Source organism: Esox lucius, chromosome 13 (genome assembly GCF_011004845.1).
Source record: "Esox lucius isolate fEsoLuc1 chromosome 13, fEsoLuc1.pri, whole genome shotgun sequence".
Classification (NCBI taxonomy): domain Eukaryota; kingdom Metazoa; phylum Chordata; class Actinopteri; order Esociformes; family Esocidae; genus Esox; species Esox lucius.
Window position 1 is genome coordinate 13518576 of NC_047581.1, and position 16309 is coordinate 13534884.

General features: G+C 38.8%; 1 protein-coding gene across 1 annotated transcript in view; it reads left to right on the plus strand.

The window, feature by feature from the left end:
- The window catches only part of prrt1b (proline rich transmembrane protein 1B), a 28773-nt gene extending 15981 nt beyond the window's left edge, over nucleotides 1–12792 (plus strand). Inside the window, exons 4-5 of the mRNA XM_034296659.1 lie at nucleotides 8982–9110; nucleotides 11015–12792. Coding sequence (XP_034152550.1) covers nucleotides 8985–9110; nucleotides 11015–11161 — 273 coding nt within the window. The 5' untranslated portion in view covers nucleotides 8982–8984 and the 3' untranslated portion in view covers nucleotides 11162–12792. The remainder of the gene's footprint in view (nucleotides 1–8981; nucleotides 9111–11014) is intronic.
- Nucleotides 12793–16309: the final 3517 nt, after the last annotated feature.

Genomic DNA, 16309 nt, shown 5'->3' on the forward strand with positions numbered 1-16309 from the left:
GGGGAAAAGGGGAAGGAGAACACAGCCAAACCATAACACTATTGCTCTGCGCCTCGTGTCCTGCCTCTCAACTATGACTTGGGCAAAGGTTTTGAAGGGTTCATCATCAGAATGTGAGGCCCATAACTGACAAGGCAGAGTGGTTAAAATAGGGGGAGGGAAATAGGAGAACAGAGGAGGGGATGCTCCCCCATCTCCTACAGTTGACAGTCAGCACAGACAACTTCAAATGAGACTGTTGGAGCTAAAACCGGGACTGCTCAACAGAAATGAGTTTCACAGACAGTGTGAAATGATCACCCTTCAGTACATCTGGAAACATAATCATCAATAACCGAAGTAGAAATATTCCAACAATAACCTGTAGCAGAGTTTTGGACTGTAACAATAAGAACAATAGATTCAGGATTTCTAAATTAACCCCATATGGTGAAAAAAAACAGTTATTGCCAGGTCAGGAAATAAATGCGGGAAGAGGCATGAAATAGTAGCCACTGTTTATGTATGTTAACCATTAACTAGTACAGTGAACTCTGGCTTTTCTATAGCAGATGCTGTAAAAAAGCACTTGCAGAACACTGATGAACATGCCCCTCCCCCTTCTTGTGGACCTCCAGAGGGATCCTGGCCGTCAATGTATCTTTGGGAACACTCTCATGGGGTCCAGACTTTCTAAAGATGTGGGAGGCAGGGGCTCAATCTCTCTCTCTGGCTCTTTACAACAGGAACCCATATTTTGTAATTTATTTATCTATAGTACTGTCAGTATAATTTACAAACAGCAGTCCACAATGTTGGTTAATTTGTCCAAAAACAGATCCCATACAAACACTTGACGACTGTCTGGCCTGCTCTCATAATCAACTTCTTTAAACTGGGCTGTGTTCATTATAACAATGATTAATCAAACATACTAGTTAGTAGATAAGGAATGAAGTCTGCTTTAATGCAGAACCAGAAATGATTTTACTACATGGAAAGTAGATGTGCCCTCTTTTTGAAATGAGCATCTGCTTTAAGACATATCATACACACATAGGAAATTCTAACCTCTTGCAAGAATACACACTCCAGATAATGCCCTCTATTATATCAGTTCACATCAGTTCATCTATTTCAGCCTTAAATACTAATAAAAAAATAGTGGTGGTTTATTATTAGAATGAATTAAGACACTTGAGGGAAAATAATATTGTTTTACATGCAGCATGGGAGAAACACTACTTGCTTAGAGTTCCTGTACTGATTATAAAAGTCTTTATAATAAACAGTGCATTTTGAAAGTATGTGAATCCTGAAGGGATTGTCATAATTTTTGTATAAAATATAAAAATAAACTCAGAAAATCCTTAACAAATATAACATATTTTCATTGATTTCATGAGAAAAGTGCTAACAGAAACTTCCTGAGTGCAAAATATGTAAACCCCTATAATCAACAGCTTGTGGCATCTGCATTTGCAGTGAAAACTTAGTAAAAGCCTCCCATAGCCACTAATCCGTCTCTGACATTTTCTGAGGAATTTTTGCCCCTCCTTACAGAACTTAGCCAATGGAGTAAGGTTTGAGGGGTGTTCAACCAAGATCTCTGTTTGAGATGGTTGTATTGCCTTCCTCAGACTGTTGTGCTCTCGCTACCCTCTTCCCGATGTCCTCTGAGAACCCTCCTTTCCTCTCACATGGTGTGTTTTGCATTCACCCCAGTGGGTAACACCAAACCAACCAGGTTTCTTGTCTCTATTTATCAGAGTCCTGCCCAAACTCTTTCTTAAAGATCACTCCTTTAATTGGTTCTTTTGGTACCCAGTTATTTACCCACCGGTTTCTACTTAGCTACTTGATGCAACTTGGGGTTCACTTATTTTTGCATCTGTACAAATTCCTTTTTAATTTTGTTTGTCTACTACAAACGTGATTCCCACTAAACCAATACATGGAATTGGTAACTATAAACCTGTTATGTCAGATGAAAAAGATTGGTTCTGATTAAATGAAGTGTTCATGGTGAATACAAAACAAATATAAAATTGTACAAAGGGCTCACATATTTTCAAGCAGTACTGTAGGAGATGGGGTCCTGAGTGAATGACTCGTCACACAGTTAGAATGTGGGTGAGTCTATGACTATACAAAGAGAAGAACATATAATTGCAAGGAAAACATATCAGAAGTCAAAGTAAATTTGTACCTTACACGGAAAGCCATGTTTGTACTTGGTGAAAACGAACCCTTTGATCTGTTCTTGCCCACATAGACAGATCATAGACAATTAAAATACTCCAGTATCAGGTTGTGATGAGCTCTCATAAATGTAAGCAGATAAGTTCAGGAGAGCACGACAATGTAACAATCAAAAGACAGACCTGTAACTTGAAAGGACATTTAACACTGCAATTATTTGAAGGAAAACAAAACAGGGGCGTTATCCAAGCATGTCACGTTTTCACCCTTTGGTGAAGGCTTATGCCAAATAAGTATCTGACAGACACAATCATTTTTCAATATTCATCACCATAATTGAGCACCATAATTCATTGGACAGTGACCATTTTTTGTTATTTTGGTTCTGTACTCTAGCACTTTGAGTTTGAAAGGATACAATGACAATGCGATTGAAGTGCAGACTGTCAGCTTTTATTTGAGGTATTTTCATCCATATCGGATGGTGCTGCCATGTCTACCTCCAAAGGCAATCGCAAAGTCTACAATTAAGACTATTCATCAACAGCTCTCATGCATTCACTAACGGCACAAATTAATAAACCTGCGAAGCTAATTCAGAAAATACCTGTAGTACCTTAAAAGTGGGGGGCCATGTACATGGACTTCAGGAAGCGGCAGATGGGGGAACATCATTAAAGATCACAGCCACCCAGGCTATGGTCTGTTCACACTGCTGCCGTCTGGCAGACCCTACCGGAGCAATCGGGGCACACATTTCCAGACTCAAAAACTGTTTTTTCCCTCAGGCTATAAGGCTCCTCAATCAATAACACTGATCCATGATCATATTGATCACATGAACATTCCAAATGCTCTGATGTCTTTCTATGTACATTAGAATATTTTTATATGTAACATTCATAGGCATATTAGACTCATATTTATAATTTTCAATACTTCTACCCATATTGTTCATATTCCCCATTCTACACTTAAAATTGCTGCTAGTTTACATGATGTACTGTGTATTTTTGCTCTTGCTTTAAACATTTCTTAATCCTTGCTGTGTTGATGTCGTGTGCCATGTTACAAAAATGTCATTGTTCTGAATGACGCTGTGTTATTCAGTGCATTTGATTAAAAAAACGTTTAACTTGAACTTACTGATGTGTAGTGTACATATATAGTAATTATATTGCATCTGTTGCACATCGGACATTTCATTATGTACTGATGGAAATAACCTTCCCAGTTAAATGCTGAATCCTGCTTAACACTGCTTGCTGCTGCCTGGAATTAACTGCAAAACCCTGAAATTCCTATCTCCCTCTATGTATTTCAGGAACTATTGTCAGAGATTATTTCCGATCATTGCACATATTAATTCTCCACCCTTATTATTGCACTTTCATTATTTCACATTTATGACTCAGCTTCTGTGTCACCTCCAACCACATATTTAAAATGTACCATCTGCAGAGTAATTCGCACTATACCGTATTCAGTGTTACTGGTCCATTATTAATGCTCTGCCACCTCAGCATATTAATTGACTTAGCTCTCTAAATAGACCTCTTTTCCACAAACAGTACAGAGATTTTTTTACAGATTACATTGTGTATCCTGCACTTTGTACTTTGTATATTTTGTGACACTTTATGTTGTCTTTGCACAATGCTTTAACTTGGTCAGGTCACCGTTGCAAATGAAGATCAGTTCTCAACTTACCCAGTAAAATAAATGTGAAATTAATAAAAATGTAATCCTACATGTTATTTTATTGACATTGTGCATTAATTGTATCTTTTACTCATGTATGGTATTGTTCAAATGTTTGGGGTCACTTAGAGATGTTCTTGTTTCTGAAAGAAAATGTCATTTTTGTCCATTAGAATAACATCAAATGCATGTCAGAAAAACAGTGTAGACATTGTTAATGTTGCAAATGACTATTGTCATAGAACATCTACATCGATGTACAGAAGCCCATTATCAACAACCATCCCTCCTGTGTTCCAATGGCACATTGTGTTTGCCACTCCAAGTTTATCATTTTAAAAGGCTAATTGATCATTACAAAACCTTTTTGCAATTATGTTAGCACTGCAGAAAACTGTTGCACTGATTAAAGAAGTAATGAAACTGTCCTTTAGACTAGTTGAGTATCTGGAGAATCAACAATTGTGGGTTCGATTACAGGCTCAAAATGGCCAGAAACAAAGAACTTTCTTCTTCAGTCTATTCTTGTTCTGAGAAATAAAAGCTATTCCATGTGTGAAATTGCCAAGAAACTGAATATCACGTATAATGTTGTGTACTACTCGATTCACAGAACAACACAAACAACTCAAACCAGAAGAGAAAGAGGAGTGGGAGGCCCCGGTGCACAACTGAGCAAGAGGACAAATGCATTAGTGTCTAGTTTCTAGAGAAACAGGCACCTGACAGGTCCTCAATTGGCAGCTTCATTAAATTATACCCACAAAAACACCAGTCTCAACAGAGTTGCAAAGAAAATGCCATAACTCAGTCTGGCTAATAAAAAGAAAAGATTAAGATGGGCATAAGACACGGGACAGAGCAAGATTGGAAAAAAGTGTCAAGGACAGACAAATCAAAGTTTGAGTTGTTCGGATCACAAAGAAGAACATTCATCAGATGCTGACCAAATGAAAAGATGCTGGAGGAGTGCTTGACATCATCTGCCAAGCATGGTGGAGGCAATGTGATGGTCTGGGGTGCTTTGGTGGTGGTAAAGTGGATCATTTGTACAGGGTAAAGGGATATTGAAGAAGGAAAGTTATCATACCTTGTGGACAGTGCTTGATTGGAGCCAATTTCCTCCAACAACAGGACAATGACCCAAAGCACAGTTCCAAATTATGCAAGAACTATTTAGGGAAGAAGTCAGCTGGTATTCTGTCTGTAATGGAGTGGACAGCAGTCACCAGATCTCAACTCTACTGAGCTATTTTTGAGCAGCTTGACTATATGGTACTTACAACCTGCCCATTAAGCCAATCCAACTTGTGGGAGGAGCTTCAGGAAGCATGGGTGAAATCTCCTCATATAACCTCAACAAATTGACAACTAGAATGCCAAAGGTCTGCAAGGCTATAATTGCTGCAAACGGAGAACTGTTTGATAAAAGCAAAGTTTAAAGGACACAACTATTATTTCAATCAAAAATTATTATTGAGAACCTTGTACATTTGTACATTTCCTAAGACATTAGCAACCTTCGCCCAAGGGCTGCAGTTTTGGAGATGCTCTGACCCAGTCATCTAGTCTTTACAATTTGGCTCTTAATGTCGCTCAGATCCTTACTCTTGTCTATTTTTCCTGCTTCTAACACATTCAACTTTGAGGACAGAATCTTCACTTGCTGCCTAATATATCCTACCCACTGACAGGTGTCATAATAACGAGATTATGAGTGTTATTCACTTCACCTGTCAGTGGTCATAATGTTATGGCTGATCGGTATTTATTTTTCCCGGACCTCGTATACGGAGCCGGCTAAGAAGAGCGAATGTCTCTGAGTGAGTGAGTGAGTGAGTGAGTGAGTGAGTGAGTGAGTGAGTGAGTGAGTGAGTGAGTGAGTGAGTGACTGACTACCCTTTATTAAGTAGCATAGTGGTTAGAGGACCGGACTTAATAACTATAGAACCGTTGTAAACTTAATAAGAAACGTTACTCAGTTTAACACAATCCTGAAGGGAGTTTAGCGATTACCGTGACCTGTAACGTTGTAGTGTAGTGGTTTAAGCCCGTGCATCTGATGTGGGAGATCAAAGTTCGAATTAGTTGAGAGAAACTATATTTATTAATAATTTCTGATATATTCCACGATTCTCTCGTCTTTTCACTTGATGAAGAAGTTAGTTATCGTCGCCTTTATTTTGATAGTTATTGTATAAATGTCATTTACGGATGAAAGAAAAAAGTACGTTGTTTTTCCATAAAATTAAAAAATACGTTCTTATACCATGAAATTAAATAGCTTTGGCAGACTCGTTAGCAATTGCTCAATTCTTATGACTATTCCAGTAAGTTAGTAGATACCGGTAAAGCTTATTACTGGCTAATACGCTGTTAAAACGGCCAGTGGCAAACGCAATACATAGTCGCTGTTTGTGGTGGAGGTAGTAACAAAAGTTAGTCAGTTTAACTGAATCAATGTCATTCACGAATGGCCAATTAACTATTAAAAAGGTCAGTGGCAACAGAGATATTGATCAGGGTATAGAGGCTATAGTGTCATCCAGGAAACGTACATTTATGTGGTGTAGTAGTTAACAAAGCGGTGGGCGACCAGGGTTAGACTCTCAAGATATAGTATCGCTTTCTGTTTCGGGCTGGCTGAATTAGGTCTGTCTGGTTTCTTTTGTATAGGCAGGTGATTAGTTATTATCCAAACATTAAGCTTGTTTTTGTGGTATTTTAAGAATAAGAGAGATTCTGGGAATATGTATTTGTACAGCTGTGAACCTTTGGGGGATTTATACACTTTTTTACATCACCGGATAGGAAAATGAAAGGATAAAAAAACTGCAAAAGTTTGCTGCGTTCTGTAAATTTATCACATCCTAAAACACACCAGACACACCCACACACCGACACACTTGCACCCTTCAATTATTAAACAAACATGATACTATTTCGCCCTTGTGGTGAGGAGGTATCTAAGCTGTAGCCATTTCAGGGAGGCCATAGCTACGGGCTGAAAACAGTCCCACGTTCCGTCTCTGTGGTTTGGCATGTTTTGCAGAGAACCACTTGAATCCTCCTCTTCTCCCATCTCTAGTACTGCCCTGTACACTGCCTGCCAACATGGACCCAGGTTAGTTATTTCATAATTTATAAAATTTGGGAAATAGTGAACTTTGTGAGAAAAGGTTAAAGATAAGATCAAAATACCAATCGACAACTTTGATCAGTGAGACAAAAACAAACAACAAACATTATAAAAATTGTTTGCAAAAGGGGATTGTATCTTTCACGTTGGTAAAATGTGCATTGAATAAAATTATGCTTTAGTCACTCAGCTTAGTCAAAGTGTTTAGTTACACATTGCAATAGAAACCTTAACATGTTTATCAGTTGACCTGTATGTAATAATAAATTGTACTGGCTGCTGAATGTAGAATATCTTTGAAAGGCATTATCCAAACTCTCCCACTCCCAGACATGCAACTCTAAAGCAGGTTGGTTGCCTTGGGACACTGTTTGTGTTCTGGTCTCAGTGTCAAAATATTCCCCCTCCTCCAGAGCAGAAACCTAATAAGCCTAGACAAACCACACTGGCACTGGGGATAGACACTGAAAAACCACGCTCCTTTGACCTGAGCCTTTAAATTAATCAGATACACTACTTTCCATTGAGGAATCCAAACTGGGTCAGTCTACTGAGCTTAGTGACGTTTGAGTTCTTATGTTTACATATAACATGGGACTTGGATTTCCTGTAAAATAAGTCAATCATGTATTTTTGTTTACATTTTCCAGTTCACTAGGAATTACAGACAGTCTTTGTATTTCTCAGTAATTAAACCAACTGGTCCTGAGAGACAGGCCTTGTCCAGTGGGAGGACAGAAGTGAATGACGGAAACACAGGAACACGATACCTTTTTGAACATAGGAGCTCACTTGTCCATCAAGCCCCCCATCCATCATTCAAAACTGACACTGTCCATACTCCAGCAAATCCCACTCATAGCAATGAAAGCGTTCCTTCAATAGTAGAGGCAGACAATACTACTGGGACCTGTCCACCATCCAGAGCTTACAGTGACAGTGATGGGAGGTTGACCAGGGAAGAGCAGCCTGGAGAGACTGACCAGGCAGGGGGCACATCCTTGACCACGTGTCAACCACAGATCACCTCGGCCCGACCAGACATGACCATGTCCACGCCAACAGACGAGCCCCCACCCTACAGTCCACCTGACCCCAAGATGACCTACCTTAACTACCCTCCACAACCACCTCACTGCCCAGGCCAGCCTGTCATCGCCTGCCAGCCAGGACCCAACCAGCCAGGCTTCTTCCAGGCCCAGTTCATGCCCTCGCCCAGCTACCCACCCTACACCATAGTAAGAGACATAGCATACAGAGCAAAAAAAAAAAACAAGTGCAAATACTTGCAGTCAGAATTATTTTGTCACTCATGAGGTGGCGGTGTGGATAATAGGGGTTGGCATTAGATTTTTAAATACTAAATGACTACTTGTTTCTCTTATTGTATCACAGTCCATGATTCATATATGGCCAAAGCAAGACTACATCCGAAATAACAAGTGTGGAATCTGAGCATTGACAATTACAATATGAATGTACGTTTCATTGGAAGTGAATGTGCCTAGATAATGAGAACAACGGAAACCTCTCTGTTTAGATTATCTCTCTGTAGGTTGTGCTCTGATGACCAAAGGAATGTTTACGATGGCCATATGGCATGGGTGTTACTGTCTTGGAAACCTGATCTTTGCTAGGTAGACACACCTTTCAATGTATATATCAGCTTGTGACTGAGATGAGATTGAGGTTGTGTAAGGAAGACCAGGTCCGTAACCTCATGAACAAGACTTTCTAATGCTGCAATAAATAATATCATTTCTCTCTCCCTTGACAAACGAGTATGCTAATTATTACAACCACTATACGAAACGGACGATTTCTAACACAAGTCATCTATATATTTCCTATGCAGCAATATTTCATGGATCTACAGTGTTCAATTTCAAATCTCTATTTGTTATTAAGAATGTCCACTAGTTTAATGTGTCTCGGCACGTTAACCTCTGCTGTGTTTCAGTACATGAACGGCTCTCCTCCAGGGGATGACCAGCATCCTCTGCCAAAGGACTACATGATGGAGTCCCTGCTGGTGACAATCTTCTGCTGCCTCATGAGTGGCCTCTTCGCCTTGATGTACTCATATGAGGTAGGTCAAGTACACAACGCCATTAGAATGCCACCACAGCAGTGGCTGTGTAATTAATGTCAGAGAATGACAATGGGTTTCAGTGCAGGTGTTGCGGAATCTTAGGAATGCAGTGATAGTATCGAAGCAGTGACAGAGTGATGATAGCCAATGTAAGTGGGGAAAGTCAAGGGACTTTCTTTTCTACATTCACCATCACCAAGTCAATGGAAATATAGTACGCTAACAGAGCTGTCTACGTATAATTCTGGATGTTGTATAAATATAACTAATTTGTGCAGCAAGTCTGCATTTGTCATTGCACTTTTAGTTAAAAAAAATACAGAGGCAACGTTTAAAAAAACAGGAGCAAAGCAATGTTTTTTAAGTCAGTTATTACTTGTCACTTTGAGGACAATTTTTGTGCACTCCCCAGTTTTGTCCAGTAATCTATTAATGTATTTAGTAACCATAATAAACCATACCAATTTACAGCAAAACATTAGCAATCTGACATATTGCCTTGCAATGAGATTACCACAGCAGAGGTATTCAGCTGTGCTTTTCTGGCCAAGGGAAAATATCATCAATCATAACCATTTGGTTTTCTTAAAAATATGAATGCAATCATATTTGAATAAAAGAAATAAACATGAGACCTGATTATAACCTCTGGTCTCATCCTAGCACATACTGACACCAGTAGGTGCTGTGGAATGTTATGAATGCAGTATTGGTTTCAATGTAGTGAAAGGGACATCTACATATATCTCAGGAAGTTTTGTTTCCCTGAATATTATAAGAATGCAGGTAAATATAAACTTGTTTGGAAACATAGCTTGTCACAATTTTTTTTATCTTGCCTTACCTTATAAGGACCTGCACTACTACCACTGGCAGGTAGACAGGGGAAGTTGAGGGCCTTTGTGAAGGGCATTGTGTCTTTGGACAGAGCATGAAAAGAGAGGCAATTTTAAAGAATTCCACCTAAATATACAAGCAGGGACTACTTCACACTTGCTTGTGTTAGGTTTTTATAGACATAACATAGTCTGCTTTCTATAAGCCTAAAGCATATAAGTTCATTTGTAATCATTTGCATGTTTTGGTTTACCTGAATCTTTATGTAGCCATTTCGAATTCAAAGTATTTTATTGTCATATGCAAAATGACAGAAGTTCTTCACAATATAATTCTTACTTATATGTATTCCCCACATTAGCAAAAGCAGAAATACTAATAAAAAGATATTCCAAGAACAAACTAGAAATAGGATAATAAAAACAACCATAAAATGTGCATGACTGGAACAAATGTGCAAAAAGGGTTAAAAAAGGCTAAAATACAGTGTAAGCGTGCACCTGAAGACGTGAGGGTGAAGATGCAGTTCCTTGCATGGATGACGTCAGCAATGATCTTAGAGGCCTTCTTCCAGCACTGTATTTGTTAGATGACCTGCAGGAAGGATGCAGCCGACAATACGCTGGTCAGTCCTCCCCACTCTCTGCAGGGCACAACAGTCCCAAGAGGTGCTGCTGCCATAACAGATGGTAATACACCCAGACAGAATCCTCTCGAAGTTCTCCAAGATCTTAGGGGCCCTACTGATATTTCATCACCATCTGAGGATTTTTTTTGCTGACATTTAGGAAGAGGTTGTTAGACAGTCGCCAGTTGGTCACTTTTTCCATGTTATCTTCATTCGCAGACTCCATAAACTGATAACTTCTTTCTACGTACCTTTTCCTATCTACAAGGTGTGGCTCACATTATTACCCCACTCACCCAATGAAAAAAACTTGAATGTGCATTTCACTTTCCTTATACAGCATCAGATATCCTATGAACCTTCTTTTAAACAATACTTAGCTGATAGCTACAGACCAAGTTCTAACTGGGATGGTTGTGTCTGCACTCTTCTCTAGACCCGTGCTGCCCTGGCCAGAGGAGATATGAGGGAGGCAGAGAGAGCTTCCCAGAAGGCCCGTCTGCTGGTCCTCTTCAGCCTGATGTTTGGAGTGTTTGTTTGTGTGGCCTGGGTCATATATGTAGTGATAGCCATCTGTGCATAGCTGACATCATGTGTAATGTTTGTATACTTGATACCTTGTATCAGGGAACATTTTATAGTGTACTGGTAGAGGAACACAACTGATATGATATATAAAAAGATACGTAAACATGTACCACAGAAAACATCTGAAAAGTTTTCATATCTTGGTATTTTATAAAACACCATTTATAAATGACAAGAGTATTTTTTACATAATCCACCCATTTCAGTACACTAAAAGTAGAGGAACAAATTCATAAGACATCCAAATAAACCAATTATTATTCGTTTTTTAATATCTTTTGCCTGGAATTACTACATTAAGTCTGTTAATTACTTCCTGACACAACCAGTTGCTGCTGATCCCCGGCCAGGCCTAAACTGTAGCCAGATTGTGGTTTGTTTTGAGGATTTTTGACCTTCAATCTGATCTTCAGCAAATTATTGATGTAGAACTGGATTTAAATCTAGAGTAGTGTTTCCCAATCCTGGTCCTGGGGACCCAGAAGGGTGCACATTTCTTGTTTTTGCCCTAAGACTCACACCTGTTTCAAATGTTGCCCTACCACTTACACAATTGATTGATGTAATCAACCTATAATCAAGTCTTAAGATCAAATATAGATCTAGATCAAATACCATTTGGCATGAATTCTGTATACAAAGGATGATAATAAATAAGAGACTCAGAGATCAGAAAGACTTATTTCCTCATTAGTCGTTCATCTTCCATTGTTCCTTCAAGTGATCCAAAACGCCAAAAGCGCCATGGATCATCGTTAATTTCATTCATCTTTCCTTCCGGTGAAGGAGATTTGAAGATCCAAAATAACCAGAAAAAGAACAAATCACCTACTGAGGAACTAATCTTTTGCGAACGACCCATTACTATGTGGTGCTGAGATCACCAGTGCTCATAATGGTTTGGGGGTCTTTCACTAATGCCTAATGTTGACAGACACCACATTTGAACTTTTGGACATAAAAGCGTCCCTGTCCTCAATACCTTCATATGCAAAGGTATTGCATATGAAAAGTAACTCATTAGGAGTGTGTTAAAACGGGTATCTTTACGGATATCAGGATTTTGCCTGGTAGGATTATGAATCGATTATTAAATATCATTGAGGTTCCACATTCACAATTCGGTGAGGTTTCCACTCGCCTTTTTCCGGTAATACTTAATTACTAATGCCTTATCGAATACGTTTGCAGTCATGTGATGATCTGGCCAGGTGTCTGTGAAGGGTAAAGGGAGGAAAAGGGTGGCGGTAGCAGTAGGTACAGATGAACAAACGAGGTTGTTAAAATGTAGGTTATTTGTAGCGAAGGGTAGAAAAACGCTTTCCAAAACACAGAGACAATCGGAACATTTACTGAATAGTGACATCTGGTGTTTAGAAATGAAAATCTGATGTTAAACGTTCATAGAGACCCAGCTTCTCACATACCGTCGAAAAATGTTTTGATTTGTGTGCCTGCATTGCAAAGGGACATTTTAAATGTGGGGTTCGTATCCTACGTTTCTCTTGCCTTTCCTGTGTTGTATCCATGAACAACTTGGATGATAAAGGTGTGTGAATGAGAATTGTTTCATATGATGCACTGAGTGAAACAAATGATTTGAAAACAATAAACAGTGGTGTTGGATTTGATCTCGTGTAGTGTTGCTTAAAAGTCATCAAAGTTATATACTAGACCACTAAACTCAGCAGGCAACGGATATTTGAAACGATTCACTGCTAACTATAAAAATTACGCAGATAACTGTCACAATCTCTCAGTAAACACGGAAATGTCTCTGCAGTTCCCTACCTACATTGAAGGCCTAGTCCACACGTACACGGATGTTTTTTTTAAACTGTGTTTTTTCTAATTTGTTCTTAAAACAAAAATCCATACAAGCACTCTTTTAAAACATTGTCCGTACACATGAAACCGCAGAAACACACTGCCAAAGAGCATGCAAGGCCAACAGGCCACCCTAACCTTAAAGCCATGTTGGCCAATCAGAACAATAGCATCTAGCTCCAGCCCCGCAGGCGAGGCAGTGGTTGTAGTTGCAGAACGCAAGTTGGGGCATTACTATGGGGGGTTCCTGAATATTAAGTTACGCCCATTGACGTTTTGCATTGGTCTGGTGTTTTTGTGCGTGCGTTTATAAAGTAAGAATTACGGGGTCAATGACGAAGATTTTGACAACCTCTAGCTATATATTGGGATAGGTAACGTGTTAACTTAGATCGGTTATCTACTAAATTCTTTGAATCTGAGATTAGAATAATTTGCTAGTTACAGAACACAGGAAACACAACAACCTTTATAGCTACGTTTAAAGATAGCAAGGCTACGTGACGATCCACCTGTCATTATATGCAAGCAGGTATGTTCCATTTATTTTGTAGCTTCATATTCTTGTCATATTTTAGAGATGTAAACAAAAGAATAGCTTTGTCACGGCCATCTTCTATGTGATTGTTGTGATCTTTCATTTCAGTTGCCAAGGTGCATTGTTGACCTGGGGGATGCTGTTGCCTGGGTAAATGCCTGCCAACATGGGCCTCTTCTGAGACCGGGTACAAGTCCTCACCCCTGAATGATGATGAAATAGAGGTTGTTGTGCAGATGCACAAAGACACCTCAGCTCTAGAGGAAGAACAAGAAGCTCTCTCCCCATTCATGTATTTGTTTAATGATTTTGAAGACACTGAAACAATAATGGACGGTATGGACAAAAGAGGACTTGGTGTAATTTTGCACTTCTCTGTTAAGTATTTTTGTTGATGAGGATACCTTAGCTGTCTTTAAACCATCAGATAATGCTGGGTTCCACACAACAGAAATTACAAGATCCCCAAAAAACTATGGTTTAACGAGACAAAGAGACAAGAAACATCAGTTGTTTAGCGAGAGTAAACAGGAAAGTGTTTTGGAAGTGTGCACCTGGCCATACAACATGATAGGATGAAACCAGTCTACAGAATCTGGGCTGATTCTGAATACACAGTACATAAAGAAAAAAAATTGTTTTGTCAGTGTTGGAATGTAATGTTTTGAAAATTTGATGGAGTGATTAAATGTTAAAATTGTCTAACAGGCAAATCATTTAACTGTGTATTTCTTTTAGGTTATGCCCTTAACTTGAAGCTTTTGGACTACATTAATTGACTTTCAGTAATGTCTGTTGTGCTCTTTTGGACCTGTTCTACTTGTAATATATGGAATTGAATCAACATAAGGGGATAAGGGTTAAATTAGACCTCAGATAATGAATCCCAAGACATGTAACACTTTTATATTCTTCCCAACAATGTTTTAAGTCCATAACCACATAATTGCTCTAGAATTATAAAATGTACTTGTTCCAGGCACCCCCGGATTAATTAACATTTCTGTAAACAGATGTTGACCTGACCTCTACATGGTGCAAAGTGAAACTTGCCACCTTTTTGCAACAGGTTATAGAAAATTCAACACTTCAGTTACCAATTTAAACTTTCTAGAACATTGCTGTTAAATTGAACTGTCCAAGTCAAAGGAAGGAGAACATTTCAGAATGATTTTCATGAAAACTGGTTAGATCTACACAGCAGAACACACAGGTCATGGCAAAGGACCTTCAGAACAGTTTAGTAGACAATGAAGTATTTGCTCACAGGTTCACCGCACAATGTACCATATGTACCCACAGCATGTTCACATTTGTGTAATATGCTGAATCTATAAAAAAATGCATCTATGGTAATCCTGTATAAACTTGTGCAAAATGGTGTCCTGGAGCATTCTCAACCATCAACCTCTTAATGATGGCCCTCCATCAGATACAACCATGCAATGGCTACTCAAACAAAAACTGACCATGGCAGGCATAGTGAGTATAACTGTGCATGTGTTTGCATGCATGTGTGTGTATTATAACTGCACTCTGCAGCTTTCTAAACCACCAATATCTCATTCTTGACTGTAACCAAAAAATGTAAAACTATTTTTAGAGGCACTTCTATCTTCAAATAATATATTTTAGTTGCATGTTATAAAACAAATTTTAATCCTGAAACAAAATATGCTTAAATTGTATTTCAGTCTCTGCAAATTATCTTGCAAATAAGCACTTCAACATAATTGATACAAGCATAATCAGACTAGAGCGCTTTTTCAACATGCAGTCAAAGCAAATACATTTTCTTTTTCTATATCTATGCTTGAAACTCTTGAACCTAGTGCTATATCTTGACAAAAGATATCGAATGAAATCACACAGACTCTGAGATTAAGTTTGAACGTTAGTTAACTCTTCTTCCTCCATTAGTACACTCAACATAATGAATTCATAAATGACACCTAGTGTCTAACCAGGATGTTCCCAAACGGATCAATGGCTTACATCAGTGGGTGTAAATCAATATTCAGGAACCCCCCCCACTTGACCTGCGTGAAGTTGGCCCTCCACCCAACGCAAAACTTAGGCAAAATAGGCTCAGTAGTTTGTGCTAGTTTGTGCCGTAAACATTTATGTTTGTGCTGCTATCATTTTAAAGATATTAAATAATATTTTATAGATCATTCTAAAGTCACTCAGCCCCCCAACATCCTCTGAAATCAACGAAAATATTCTTGTTTGTACTCTGTGACGGTTTGTGCTGTTAAAATGTTCGTTTGTGCTGCTTCGGTATTTTATATATTAGACATTTAATTATTGCTGATGACGTCCCTCATTTTCACATTCCAAAAAATTTCATATACAAATGTCAAATATCATATGTTTATGGCTATAGTCTACATACAACCTTCTGCCGTTCATCTTCACATTAATATTTTATTCAGGGACTACTGAGGAAGTTACAGCCCTCGTAGAGTGGGGGGGGTATTGCGCAATAGCCAAGTACACATGCATCTCGATCCAGATAGGCGCGTTCTCTGTCCTTTCGTTCTTGCAAGACCATACTCTCAAGGACGCTTGGTAAGAACGTTCTTCTGAAGGACACAAGTACGTTCTTAGCGTACTTGGAATTGATAAACAGCCACTGTCTTCGTTTTTGAAAACGTGGTTGCAATAACAACAATTGGCCTACTCCACACGTACACTGGTATTTTCTATGCGTTTTGGCCTTTCGTCCACACGCAAACTGCTTTTTATGTCACTGAAAACTTACCTTTTAAAAAACTA